Raw genomic sequence first — 14,721 nt, forward strand, 5'->3', positions numbered from 1 at the left:
TTCATTTTCTTGGAATGCTTGTAGCCTTCTAGACAATCTTCCCTTCCATATTTGTTAATGCTTGAATGATGATACAATGAATAATACTACACTTTGAATAAAAAGAATATCTCACTTATATCCATCCATATAGTTGTTATATAGGTCAGCTACAACATGAATAGTTCCAAAAACAATCACCAAGTCAGCTTAGTGCAATAACTTGGGTCAATGTCATATTCGAGTGATACTGGAAACACTCGGTCACCACTGTCTCCTTGGCTAGATATTGCACTTGGTAGATTTTGGGTGCTTGGTAGATGCTTCTTAATCGGCTTGCACTATTCTGTCATCTTGATTATTACCTTCGAACAAGACTAATCTGCTAACTTGATTCACATTGTAGCTTGGTAAACATAGTCAACTCAGTTGATACTAGAGCTCAGTGTGAACTATCAACTCGGTTGCCACTGTAACTCGGTTACCACTGTAACTCGGTTGATACTATAATGTTCTGCAAGGTTAACTTGTTTTCTTGGATTTTTTGTGAGCTCGGTTAGCACTGCATACTAGTGACTCAATTGCAACTATCTTTTCATTATGACTAAGTGTTTTGGCACTAACTAACAATATAACATGAGATTAACAATCTTCCCCTTTGGCATTAGTCACAAAAACACTTATCATACACAAGATCTAAAAAAAAAAATCTTTAGTCAAACTCCCCCTTTGAATATGCCTGATCTGGTAGCTTGGTTTGTACTAAAGACTCTACAACTCGGTTAGAACTAAAAACTTTTTTTTAATTTTTCAAAACTGTTTTTGTTTTCCTACTTTTACATATCTTTGTTGCTGTACAGATTTCTTTTTACATATATGTACATATGCTTCCTCTATATGCTTTCCCCCTTTGTACACTTTCTTTCCACCTTGCTTTTGTTATAAATGTCAAAATATTTATAAGGTTAAGTTAAAATGAGAAAGAAAATCATGGTGTACCTTCAAAATTATGGACAAAGTCTTATCCTAGTTATCTTGCAAAACTTTCAAAATATGTAGATCTATCTGAATCTCTACTAATAACTCATACTTATGATCTACAACTGATAGATTTGTGGCTTTTACTAATGTCCTTGCATGATCCATCTTTTTCTGCATAATGTCCATATGGAGAAGTATCATAACTTGAATATCAATCATTATTGCCCTTATTTTGGCCTCTTCTCTTAGCAATTCTACCTGTAGATCTGTCAAGAATATGGATTTTACAAAATGATTAGAACTGGAGCTTGGATTAAATGCCAACTAATTTGCATTCTCCTACAAGTCCTTGTCAATCTTGGCCAGTTTTGCTTTTATTTCCTTGGTAAAGTTAGTGGAATCACTCAACTTTACAAATAAAGTGACAACATTTTCTAATGAAGATATCAAAGTAGATAGTTCTACTTGATCAATTGCTATCTTTTGTGCTACATTTTCTAGCACTTTATTCTCAAACTTTCTCCCAACTTTCATGAGAAGTTTGTCCTGCCCATTAGTATTCTCATTGAATTTGTGTACAATATCAATTAATTGATCAATAATGGGAACTTTTTCATTTAACTCTGTAGATAGAGCATCTATGAAGATTTCTTTGATATCTTCCAAGACTTGGCTCCTATCTCTCTCAACTCTTAGCATTATTTGATTTTTCCTTTTCTTCCATATCTCCCCCAAAATGTCCATTTCCTCAGCTGATAGATTTGATTGGTCCCAATTTAGGATTACAATCTCCTTATCAAGATCAATGCCATCAACTATGTTCATTTTGCCCTTGCTTTTGGTTTTTGAAGAAGGAATTATAGCTTTTCCTTTGTCAATTGAATCCTTTTGTTGTTCTTATTGTTGCTACTCGGTCGACATGTTGAGAGCTTGATACTTGGTCAAGACTAATGGAGCATGTTGCTCGGTCGATACTAATGGAGCTCATTGCTTGGTTTCCTTTGTGACAAAACTTTGTAAATGTGTGATAGTCTTCACTTCATTGCTAGATTGAACTGGGTTCAACTCAATTGATTATTGCAAAATTGTTTCCTTACGTGGAGTGGAGGGAAGTAATGCCATGACTTCTGCTACAATATTCTTAGTGATAGGATAGGTTTGTTCCAACTAAAATGACATATCGTGAACTCAGCTTAGTATAAGCCCGATCCACTTATTCTGAAAGTTCCCAAGCATTTGGATGATGTGGGTCAACCCCTTGACCTCCAAATGTTTGTAATTTGGCTTCAGCATATAATTTCCACACAAAGTTGCATAGGCCTGATCTAGCTCGAGATTACCTAGCTCTTGCATAGAACAATGATAAAATGATCTGATATTGTGGATGAGTAGTACCTTTGGAGGAATGGAAGAGTGAGCACCTTGAGGATCTTTTTCCTTTGCAATTTTTGGATATAGCTGGAGTTTTGGAGGAGTGCAATCCGAAATATTTACCAATACTTTTCAACCTTTCTTGACCTTAGAATTGGAAGACGTTTCCATACTCCCTGCTGAAGGAAGAATTTTACAATTATGACTTCACCTAAGAATCTCCTTCAACAATGTGCACTAAAATTGCTTTGGTAGGGTTTAAGAAATGTTGAGCTCAAAGAGAATTTTGAAAATGCAGTGAAAACAAAGCTTCAATCTTTACCTTTTATCATATTTCTAAAATTAGGGCTTTATTTAAAGCTTTGTACCTAGGTAGGTAAAATATAGTTTAAACTTGAAGCTCGGTTAGTATAGTCTTTCCACACTTGGTTGAGTCTGTGACTCAGTCGAATCTACCCATGCTCAGTTAGGTCTAACAGCGTGATTGGAACTAACAACTCAATTTGGTCTTAGTCTATCATCTGTCCAAGTGCATATGATATGTTGATCTAGACTATCTTGCTTGGATAACTGGAGTTAGTGTAGCATATGAATTTTATCACAACTCTGGTGATCTCCTTGTATATTTATCCAGAGATGATTGAATCACCCAATCCATTATCTTGGGTGACAATGACCTCACTGATTTCACTTGAATTTTGTGGAGACTGCTTTACCCATTGCTTCTTCATTTGACTTCTGATTGTGTCATCCTTTTCTTTCTTTTCATCTTCAACTTTTTCTCTATTCATGCTTCTTTGCTAGATGACCAAGTTCTTTGCATACATAGCATCTTTTGGTAGGATCTATTTTTCTGAGGTGAGTCTTTGTGCAGTTTGGTCCAATGTGCATACATAGCATCTTTTGATAGAATCTATTTTTCTGAGGTGATTCTTCATGCAGTTTGGTCCAATATGCCTAGACTCTCCACATAAATAACATATGCACCAAGTTTTGTAATCACAATCAAGTTGTTCAATAGGATTCCAATTTTTGATTCTACACTCTAAAGATTTATGACCTTGTTTGTTGCATGAGAAACATTTTCCTTCAAATTTGGTCTTCTCTATGTATTTGCTTGCTCCATGCCCATGCTTATTACAACTGTAACATTTGCCATTAAATTTTGACTTTCCATTGCTCCAACACATGTTTGAGGTATGTCATATTTTTCCATAATGATTCTATGTAGGTCTTTTATTTCTTTGAACTAATTGTTGGGATGACTCTCCTTGTTTAGTATAGCCCAATCTTGCTTCACCTTTCTATCTTTTCTGGGATATCTTAGCTAATTGATTCATGTTTGCTTGTGAATTCATCATTCTTTCATTGGTTTCTTTTTCTTCTCTAAGATCATTCATGAGTCTTTTTCTTTTTTGTCCTCAGATGGATGACTTCTTGATTTGAATTGTTCAACCGATTTACCAAGTCCACCTGATGTAGTGAAAGCTAGTGGATTTCATTGTCTTTTTCTTCTATCCTAGTGTTGAGTAGTCTGTTGTCTTCTTCTACCATATTTTTGTCATTTTCAGCTTGATTCTTTTGTTCCATGACTTCACATATTCTAACTAAGTGGATCTTTTGTTCCCTTCTCAATTTTCTGACTTCTTCTTGAAGGATAAGGTTCCTTCCAAGTAGATCTTTTATAGTTGTATTTGCTTCATCTGAATTTCTTTCTTTGCAAATATCTTCAATTTTCTTTTCTATATAGAGATTGTCATTCATCTATGCTGCCAATTATTTTCTTCTTCTTAGGGATTGAGAGATTTGCTCCTTTAGTTTCTTTATTTTCTCCATGACCACATGTAGATCCAACTTTCCATTCTCAATGGCCTTCTCTAGCTTGTACACCTCCATTGTGTCCTATCTTTTCTCTCAACCTGCTAGACTTGTTAATATGAGAAATTAGCTCTAATACTAATTATTGAAAATGTAATGCAAACTAGGGGGGTGAATCAGGAACCACTTAAACCACTTTGTTATATTTAAATGCATGAAACATTAGAGCATTAAAGTAACAATGCCATAACACAATACTTGGCAACCCAAAAACCCTCCATTATAAAGTAAAACTAGGGATGACCCACAATGCTTCACTATTGTAGTAATAAAGTTGATTGGTTAAGGCTTATTAATGATCACTTCTGATGATCTTACCCTATTAGGAGTACTAAGGACTGTTAGGTCCACCTTGTGAAAGGATTTATACAATATAGTTAAGTATGTACTCTATTAGGAGTTTTTGCAAAAGACTATTAAGTCCACCCAGTTAAAGGATTTGGGACTAATACACCTATTAGGATGAATCAATGAATTGATCTTTGAAATGCAACTATGGTTGTTGATGAAGATCCTTTGAAGTAAACTGATCATCTCACTATGATAGATGAGTCTCTTCCTTTCCTTGGAATGCTTGTAGCCTTCTAGACAATTTTCCCTTCCATATTCGCTAATTCTTGAATGATGATACAATGAATAATACTACACTTTGGATTAAAAAAATATTTCATAATTATATCCATCAAAATAGTTGTTACATAGGTCGGCTACAACATGAGTAGTTCCAAAAACAATCACCAAGTTGGCTTAGTGCAATAACTCAAGTCAATGTCATACTCAAGCGATACTAGAAGCACTCGGTCACCACTATCTCCTTGGTTGGCTCTAGCACTCGGTAGATGTTGGGTGCTTGGTTCACATTGATCACTTAGTAGACGCTTCTAACTCGGCTTGCACTGTTCTATCATCTTGATTATTACCTTGGAACAAGACTACTCTACTAACTTGGCTCACAATGGAGCTCGGTTGACACTAGAGCTCGGTGTGAACTATCAACTTGGTTGCCACTGTAAATTAATTGCCAATGTAACTTAGTTGCCACTGTAACTTGGTTGCCACTATAACTCGGTTGACACTTCAAAATTTAGTAAGTTTAACTTGTTTGCTTGGATTTGTTGTGAGCTCAATTAACACTACATGCATACTAGTTACTCAGTTGCAACTTTCTTTTCATTATGACTAAATTTTTTGACACTAACTGACAATATATCTTGCATGAGATTAACAATATCCACTTCAAATTCAAGCACTTTAACCACAATATAATGTTGTCGTCAAACTCCCAACTTCCAAGTAGACTTCTTTGATTTGATCTTTTCAACCACATATTTTGCAAAAAGATTTAGTGGCAGGATTAAAATCCTTGTGCCAAGGTTTAACCATCAGAGGGAAGCTATTATCCCAAGAGAAAAAAAATGAATCGCATGCCTATCTTTCGAGGTATCAAATCTAGTATTAAAGAAATCCCTTGCTAGAGGAAAGATCTAAATAGAATTAGTCAGATATTGATCCCAATGCTTTGAGATTCAAGCATGGAACTCCTTGAGAAAAAAATCAAAAACCCCTAAATCTACAAATAAGTACAACATCCACCTCAAGAGCCTCGATGCATTGCTCAATCCCTAAAACTGTATCTTTAGTCAAATTGATAAAAATAGGTCTGAAAATGGCAAATGGTATAGAGATTGTCAACTTAGTTACAACCACCATTATGCAAATATTGGGCATAAGAGGGCCCAACTAACCCCCAGAGCCACCTTCCAAGCCCCAACCACTTGCAGGATAGCAACATCCACCCCAGAAAAAAAACTCCTCTTGAGAAGAGTGCTTCCCAGACACCTATCACACCAACTAAGGAAGGGGACGAAGATCCATGAATGCACACTGTGGGAACAAGGCTATTCTCATAAGTAGAGGGATCGACAAAAGGACCCTTAATTCGTGGATCCTTGGCACACATCACATTAGAAACGAGTGCAGGCATATTACCAAAGGCGATAGACAAAACAATCACTGTCAATGGGGAAAGAGGTCAACGTAGTACAAGGGATATATGTGCACACATTGGTTTTCAAAACTTCCACAGAGCAGGTTTCCATATTCTCTCTGGTACCTCCTTTGTCTATTTTAAACTATCAAAGATGTTTTTGAAATAAAAAGTGACCAAAACTAGGGGGTCAGCCCTTACAAGCAAAAAGATGGTAACTAGCACATTACCAGCAATGTCCACCAGCAAGCAAAAAACTATCTAACACAATGAAAAGCTAGAGAGTCAACAGCTAGAAACTAAACAGCATAATACTAGGAACAACTAAACTAAAAAGTCCAGAAGATCTAATACTACAAAAGTTCAACCATAAAACTATTGGCATAATGGGCCAAAACCAAGTCTTAAATATAGCTGGATACCAGCAAAACCAAAAACATCAAATAAACATAAAAGTCTTGGATTCGAGGATCTCATTAAACTATTAAACTTAAATTTCTTTTTTCTCCTTCCCCTTCACAGCCAACAGAATCTGAGACCAGTCATCAACAAGGAATTTGAAGAGCAGCTTATGGTCCTCCATATCCATTCCAGTATCCTCCTTTTCCTGCGCCAGTAGTTGGAGGGTAGTGGCCACGGCATGAGTGACATTGAGGTTAAATTTAGAGAAGGTAAAGAACCCTTCCTCTAAAATTTTAACCCTCTTTTCTAGCTTGGCATACTGCTCCACCTGCTCCTTGATCACTTCCTTGGTTTCCATTTCCATCTTCCTTGTTTCCTCCTTGGTATTCTGGACCTGGATTTTATCCTAAGCTTTCTTCATAATTGTGTAGAATAGTCTTCCAAGCTTGAGCCTCTATAATTGAAGATTCTCCAAATAGGAATGTGTCGTCAACAAATTGTTGTAGGACTTCCGTATCTGCTATAGTAGCCAGCTTAACCCCTTTAACACAACCAGTATTCAGAAGTTTATAGAAAGACCTCCCTAGAACTTTAGCAATCATAATGAAGTAGGGGGAGAGTGGGTCACCTTGCCTTAGACCTTTCTCCGCCCTAAAGTTGCCCCAAGGAGAACCGTTTACGAGGACAGAGTATTGAATTGTGCCAACCATCACTTTGGTTAGGTTTATTACTTTGTTACTAAACCCCACTCTTTCAAGCACCTCAAAAAGGAAATCCCACTTAACCTTATCATAAGCCTTGGAGATATCCAATTTAAATGCCATCCCCGGTTTTTTGTTTTTCTCCATTGAGTGTATAACCTCATGTGTTGTTATAGCCGCATCTAGAATCTGTCTTCCTGGAACAAATTCTTTCTATGGACTGCCAATAATTCTTTCCAAAAAAGGCTTTATTCTATTCACCAAAACTTTAGCAAATATCTTGTAAATAGTGTTACATAAACTGATGGGTTTAAAATCCAGCAGGCATATTGGTGTGGGGATTTTAGGCACTAATGCAATAAAGGTCTTATTGATCCTTTTTAACATCTTACGTGTTCTAAAAAAATCTCTAGTAGCCTAGACCAATTCCGGTTTAACAACCTCCCAAAAATGCTAAAAGAACACAAGGGGGAACCCATCCGGCCCTAGAGCCTTGTAAGCTTTCATAGAGAACACCGTGCATTTCACCTCCTCCTCTATTATATTGCCAAGAATGTGTTTGTTCTCCTCCATTCCTAAAACTCGTAGAATCATGTTAATCAAACTTCTTTTGATCATCGGATTCGCAGCCCTATTGTCCTTGACATAAGCCTTACCAAAGTATTTTGCCGCATGTTTTCCCATCTCCTCCTCATCCTTGAAGACCCTTCCCCCTTCCCCATCCAACCTAACAATAGTATTTCTAACTATCAAAGATGTCCAATAAATGCAATAGTAATATATGATCTTACAATTTCGTTCAATACGTTCTAATCAACATTAAGATCATCCAAATCTTTCAACGCTTAAAATGAAAATCCTTAGAAATGTAAGTTAATATATAATTTATGTGGCTCATGACAAAGAATTAAAGGAATGAGTGAAAAATTGGAATGAGTGAAAAACTATGTTACACATAATTTCAAATATTTTTGGTATATTTCCTCCAATGATAATACATAATTCATGTGGTTCATACCTAATACTTTAAACACAATTTCAAATATCATTGCACTATTTGCTTGGGCATCACATTTACTAATCAATGTAGTAAATTTACTACAATTGAAATAGAACATGCTCCATTTCAATAGGGAACACTCTTTTAAGTTTTATTATAAAACTATATAGGTCTATTATTAATTAGCAATCATCTTAACAATTATAAGCATAGAAATTCAAAACCCCTTAGGAATAGTTGAATGCAATTTGAAAAAACATGAGGTACAAACAAGCAAATGTTTAATTCCATGGTATTCTAATTGTGACCACTTATCATTCTGGCCAAGAACAAAGTAAAAAATTAGTTATTAGTCTATTAATGTTCCACTAGCACTAATCTAATAACCAAAGCTTGAACTTGATCACACATGCACACATTTCAATAATTAATTCATTCTTACACAAAGCTAAACAACCCTTTCCTTCATCAATTTTAGTACACGTTTAATGTTTTATTTAAACTTGAATTTTTAATCTATACTTTTTAATCTATTGATCAATTATTGCACATGCATTTTCAATATTATTAAATTAATTTTATTCTTAAATACCAAAATTTGATAGTATATGTAGATAAATTAGATTTTTTTTATTAAAAAAATTAAGAGTGCAAAACAAACAAATATGTAATATTACAATGAGAAATTAGATATCTTGTTTTTTTCTTTTTCCATTCATTTTGAATTAATTTTTCTTGTGTAATGAAAATTTTAAATATCATCATTTTAGTAAATACATTAGTAAATAATGTACTAATGTGCACAATTCCAATCTTGTTTTCATTCACATTCATTTTTTATGCTTATTTTCTATCTTCAAATCTATATACTTCTCATCCAAGATAAATATGCACTTGTACAAATGATTTGAATCATATGCATCATTTGCAAAAAATAACTTCATAATTTCAAATTCAAATTGAAAATCAGCATTTCCCTCATTTAATGGTGTGCTAGCATGAATTGGAAAATATTTTACTTGTTTTCTTTTTATATAATTAAAAATTACAACTGATTCTTTAAATTAAAAATTAACATTTGTAAAAAAATAAAAATTAACTATAATTATTTGACCACAAACAAATCATTTATTCTTACAATATTTGCTTGCAACACTTTTAGAGCTTGGTAGCAATTTTGTTACATGGGAGAGGCGTTGAGAATGACAGTAGTTTGAGCACAAGGTGCTGGAACAAGCAGTTCCTTCTAGCTCCAAATTTAGCGAGCAGGGACTTGTTCTAAAAGGGATGTTTTTTCTGCACTCCTCTAGAGTCCCTGCAATACTGGCTGATGCCCCCTTGTCGCAGGCATTGGTTATGTTCTTCCCCTGATGTGGAAGGAAGACAATGATGGGTTCCTGCAGATGTTGAGGTTACTAAAATTGAGGCTGCTGAGAGAAATGGGTTTGATGCTTATTTGCATCCCACCCTTCGTGTTGCCAATCCCTTGCTACTTACTCTTCTTGACTGGGCTCCAAGGGTTCCTTTAAATGCTACTGACCCAACTTCCAATGGAGACTAACTCAAGGGCTCTTGGTTCTGAGAATCCAAGACATGGAACTGCTTCCCCTGCCCAAGTCGAGAGGAAGTATTTTCTTTTTTATGTCCTTAATTCTCTCTTACGTAAGACCATTGCACCATTTCAAAACTCTTTGTTTGGGAGATGTTGGAGAAATTGGCCCTATCATTGATGTTGTGTGAAGATGGAGTTTTGTATTAGTATAAACTTAAGGGTCAGCACAGATTTTTTCTATGTTATAATAACTTTTTCTTATTTCCGTTATCTAGAAATCTGGTATGTGGGGTTTTAACCCTTTCAATGGTAACTACTTCACGTTCTTTATTTGCGCTTCTGTTGAGCTTGCCCTTGGAGTTTTGGGAAGAAAGAGGTTTTCAATGGTTATTGTTAATATCTTTGGGCAACATTTGGTTGTTGTTAAGCTCACTAAACAAACGTTATTTAGATCACTTCGCCATTCAAACATGGAGTTTAGGTTTAGCAAATTGATTTTCAAGACTCTTTCATTTTTTAATATTTGTCAATGCTGTTCTAAAGTAAGCCATAACACTGTCAGCTGCCCGAGTAGTATGAAACACCACCTCAGTTGGAAGGAAAAGTAATTTAGGCCTACTGTTTTTTAGGACTATTCCACTTCCTTCGAAATTATACAGAAGAATGAAAAAAAGAGAAAGCTCCTATAAAAGATACAACTGGTTAAAGATTATGACAGGTATCTCTCTTGTATCAGAAAGAAAAAGTATTGAACTGCCGGATCCTTGTTTTAGGGTGAACAAAAAACATCAATTTTACTTCAAACCACCCTGATTTTAGGTTGGTAAATGAAATGAGTATACAGCTCATAATACATGAATTAGCAGCTCCCATAAATAGCATTTAAATGTCAGCAAGCGAATGTTGTTTTTATAAGAGAAAATTGTATCTCTACATGCAGTAACAGATCCAATGAATAGCAAGTAAATATGAGGAAACATATATTGTTTTTTTTCTGTAAAAAAATTGTGAATCAATTCAGTACAGTTGAAGGTAAAACATATTGGCAGATTAGGCAAGAGTCTACAATACAATGATCAATTGAAGTCTCTTATTTGAAAGATCTTGAATTCGAATCTATTCGAACTTAACATACAACAATAATTAATCTTAATAAATAATCTAAACTTCAGCCCATTACCTATAGAAAAACCTTGGCAGATTTGAGTATATTGTTTCACAGGATCGCCAGATTGGGTTTTTTTAATAATAATAAGATTTCAACATGTTGATGTAAAATGCTATTCCACTGTTTACATCAATTTGCTAGGATTCATCCAAATGAGTTCTGAAAAGCTACTGATTCTTAAAAATACATTGGGGACTCGGCCTATAGGAGAAGCAAAATAAATTTTTCCATTGACCTGTGCTTTTGCTCTCCACTGTTTCACAGAATCACCGGATGGTAATCTTTGTTTTAAGGAAGAAAAAAAAACATACTAATATGACCCGCAATCTTGATGCAGAAATCTGCTGAAATAGCTTATAGATCAAAAATTTGTCAAACTCATTATTACATACCTTCAGGGACTGTTGCTTCTAAGAAATTTTCAATTCCATTAATACAGGGACTTCAAAAACCTGTTGCTTTTAAGAAATACATAATGTTACTAAATGTCCAGTTATAAAAGAAGAGCAAAATGGTCTTTTCAATTAACCTGTATCTTTGCCTTCTTATTGCTCTGCTCGTCCAATGCAGTCCTCACCACCCCCGCAAATAGTCTATCAAATGCAGTCCTATCAAACTTGACATTATCCTTCTTCGCTTTTCTCTTCTTCGAATTCTCTTTCTCCTTGGGAGGCTGGGGTTTTGTAGCCGCTCGATCCTTGTTCTGAGTTGGAATTTGATTCTCCTTAGACGGCTGGGACTTTCTAGATGCTTTATCCTTGTTGTGAGCAGGCCTGTGATTTTCCTTCTCTTTGGTTGACACAGGCTTTTCAGTAGCTTGATCATTCTTTTGAGTCGATCTATAATTCTCCTTAGGAGGCTGGGGTTTTGTAGCAGCTTGATCTTTGTTGCAGGCAGGCATCTGACTCTCCGTGGTCTTTGGTGGCTGGGGTTTTGTTGCGGCCTGATCTTTGTTGCAAGCAGGCATCTGTCTTTGTTTGTCCTTGGGAGGCTGGGGTTTGGCTCCAGCCTGATCTTTGTTGCAAGCACGCATCTGATTCTCCTTATCCTTGGGAGGCTGGGGATTTGGAGCTGCTTGATCTTTACCACAAGCAGGCAACTGAGTCTCCTTATCCTTGCACTTAGGAGGCCGAGGTTTTGTAGCTGCCTGATCTGTATTCTGAGCAGGGGTATTACTCCCTTTATCCTGGAAAGACTGGGGTTTTGAAGCCTCTTGAGCAGGGGTATTACACTCCTCCTGGAAAGGCTGGGATTTTGCAGCCCCCCCTTGACCATTGCTGTGAGTGTGCATGTGATTCTCCGTGCACTGGCCCTTGGAAGGCCGAGGGTTTGAAGGCATCTGATCATTGTTTCCAGCGGGCATTTGATTTTCCTTCTTTTTCCTTCTACTCTTAGGGCGGGCAGATTGGGGTTCAGGAGCAGCAGTACGAACGGCCATGAAGGGTATGCCGCACTGGGGACAAATGAGATAGCAATTGAGGTAGCTTGAATGGAACTGGAGGCGCACGTAGCAGGTAGTACAGATGGTCCAGAATGCAGAGGCGGGATCCCGACCCCTACTCTGATTGTGATCATAAGCAGCTCTGCTGGCAGGGTTTGAGAGGAGCCGGGATGCCTCTCCAATGAGCTTAAAGGCTGCTTCAGCTCCCACACTCTTGTTCTTGTCAGGATGGAGAAGTAGAGCTAACCTTCTGTACTGCTTTTTAATGGCGGTCTCATCTGCAGAGGAAGACACCTGTAAAATGGCGTACCAGTTTGGAATACCACCATGATTCTCATCGGCAGCAGCAATGTGGACATCGATGACCGCAATGAAGTGTGAAAGGCCTTCGAGAGACGGGTACATTTGCTGCGCTTTCAGGGCGAATTTCTTGGCCCCGGCCAGATCATTACCCTCAAACTTCTTCTCTGCAACTCCTTTGGCTCTGCGCGCATCTTCCTTGTTCGATTCCATTTCAGCAGCCGGACAAACCCTAACCAAATTATCCGCACTCGCTTACCTTTCCTTCATAAACGCTCTCGCCCAATTGTTTTACTGCGTAGTTTAGAAATTTGGCGGGCTCCTTTGCGAAAATTTTCGATTTGAATCTTTAGACTGACACGGCGCCATCTTCCGCTAATAACTTTAATTTTTACTATAGCAATCGGGTTGCTGTTATTTCTCCACTAATGTTGACAAATGGGAGAACTTTATTTTTTCCCCACGACTTATTTTGCTATGTTTTGCTTTTTTTCAGAGTTAAATTATTTTCCAGAACTGCTTTGTTGTCACATTCTAATTGGTGAGTACTGGAAACAGCAGGGTTCCCACCATCTTGTGATGAAACGCTGACATTTCATCTCGTTGATGGGTATTTTGCAGTCTTTAATTTCATGATTTTGTTTTGTCTTGTCAGTTTTAATGGCTGTGTCAGGGAGGGTGCAGAAAATCCAACCAAAATCTCTTCCTTTGTGGCCTGAGTACAAATCATTCTTCTGAGTAAACAGTGACATCATTAAATTTCTGAATCTTCAATATCCCTGAATCCACGGTTGATTTTTTTTATCGGTCTCTGTGGATGTCGGTGTGCATGAGTTACAAATAGAGAGATGAGCAGATTCTGGGGTCATGAAAACCAGAGAGGAAAGATTACACATTGCTTCTTCCTTCTCAGGTAAGCATGCTTTGCGTTTGCCATTTGATTCTGTGTTTTTCGTTTTGCTTTGTGTTTGAACTGTCTTTGTTTACACAGTGTGTAATAGTTGAAACGTGTTATATATCTACATGTATATTTAATTGCAGTAGGATGGGTACAGGCGAAAATGGGTTCTCGTTTATACTCCTTGGCATACATGATGTCTATTTTTGATTTCTTATGTTTAGGAATACATCCTTGTGTGTCAGCTGCAACGAACTAACATACTCTCCCGAGAGCATTTGTCCATTTTCAGATTGTTCTTCTTCGTTGTCGTCCTTCTCCTGTTCTAGTTGTTCTTCTTCATTCTCTTCTTCATTTTCCGGTTGCTTTTCAATTTGTATAGTAAATCTTATTGTCACTTTTACAAATAGACAATGATCTCCAGTGACTTTCCCAACTTCCTTCAACATCCAATCCAAATTTGGTAATTTCCCATTGTCTGACGACCAAGTTCGTTTGCTACAGTCCGCTTTTTGTCAAATGCAATATAAAATTGATGTTTTCTGTATATATACGTCTGGCTGTAGCTGTACAGATCTGCCCAGTTTGCTTCTGAGACTGCACTTGCTATGATTCATCGACTCCAATCAACTGCTGTATTGATTAAATCTGCAAATTAATTAACTGTGTTTCAAGCTGGGTCTTGTATACTATGATCTGAAGGCATATGGATAGTATTGTTGCTGAGAGTTTATGACATTTTCTACTACCACCACTGCTCTGCAATTCTGGAAAACTACTCAAATCTATTAACGGATATTCTCTCTGTTAAGACTGAAAAACAGTGAATATTTTCCCCCCTCTAATTCTATCCATCTGAAGCCACCTGTGAAAATTACTCCTGGGTGGTATACGACACCTGTAGGTAATTATGTCTCAGATTTCGTTTTCAGAAAGAGAAGATCTGGTGAAAACCCCTGTAGTAAGCTCTCTCACAAGGCTGATGCAAGTGGTTTTAAGATAACCCTAAAGATGACTTCTCTCTCACCTTTACTCATAAACTTTTCCCTCGTTTATTGCTGCA

The 14,721-nt window shown here is 36.7% G+C and overlaps 2 protein-coding genes across 2 annotated transcripts; both read right to left on the reverse strand.

Annotated features, from left to right (window-relative positions):
- Positions 1-6,999: 6,999 nt before the first annotated feature.
- LOC149578503 (secreted RxLR effector protein 78-like) lies at positions 7,000-7,422 on the reverse strand. The gene has a single exon (XM_089800628.1). It carries the CDS (start codon positions 7,420-7,422, stop codon positions 7,000-7,002), a length of 423 nt encoding a protein of 140 aa, XP_089656754.1.
- Positions 7,423-11,027: 3,605 nt separating this feature from the next.
- LOC149578504 (uncharacterized) lies at positions 11,028-13,115 on the reverse strand. Its single transcript, XM_089829521.1, has one exon. It carries the CDS (start codon positions 12,971-12,973, stop codon positions 11,540-11,542), a length of 1,434 nt encoding a protein of 477 aa, XP_089685647.1. The 5' UTR covers positions 12,974-13,115; the 3' UTR covers positions 11,028-11,539.
- Between the last annotated feature and the right edge of the window lie 1,606 nt (positions 13,116-14,721).

Source organism: Cupressus sempervirens, chromosome 1 (assembly GCF_028749045.1).
Source record: "Cupressus sempervirens isolate cs-2001-9-10 chromosome 1, ASM2874904v1, whole genome shotgun sequence".
Lineage (NCBI taxonomy): Eukaryota > Viridiplantae > Streptophyta > Pinopsida > Cupressales > Cupressaceae > Cupressus > Cupressus sempervirens.

Bases quoted from the DNA above. Each gene is read 5' to 3' on its own strand.
- LOC149578503 (XM_089800628.1), bottom strand. From the start codon at position 7,422: ATGGCATTTAAATTGGATATCTCCAAGGCTTATGATAAGGTTAAGTGG.
- LOC149578504 (XM_089829521.1), bottom strand. From the start codon at position 12,973: ATGGAATCGAACAAGGAAGATGCGCGCAGAGCCAAAGGAGTTGCAGAG.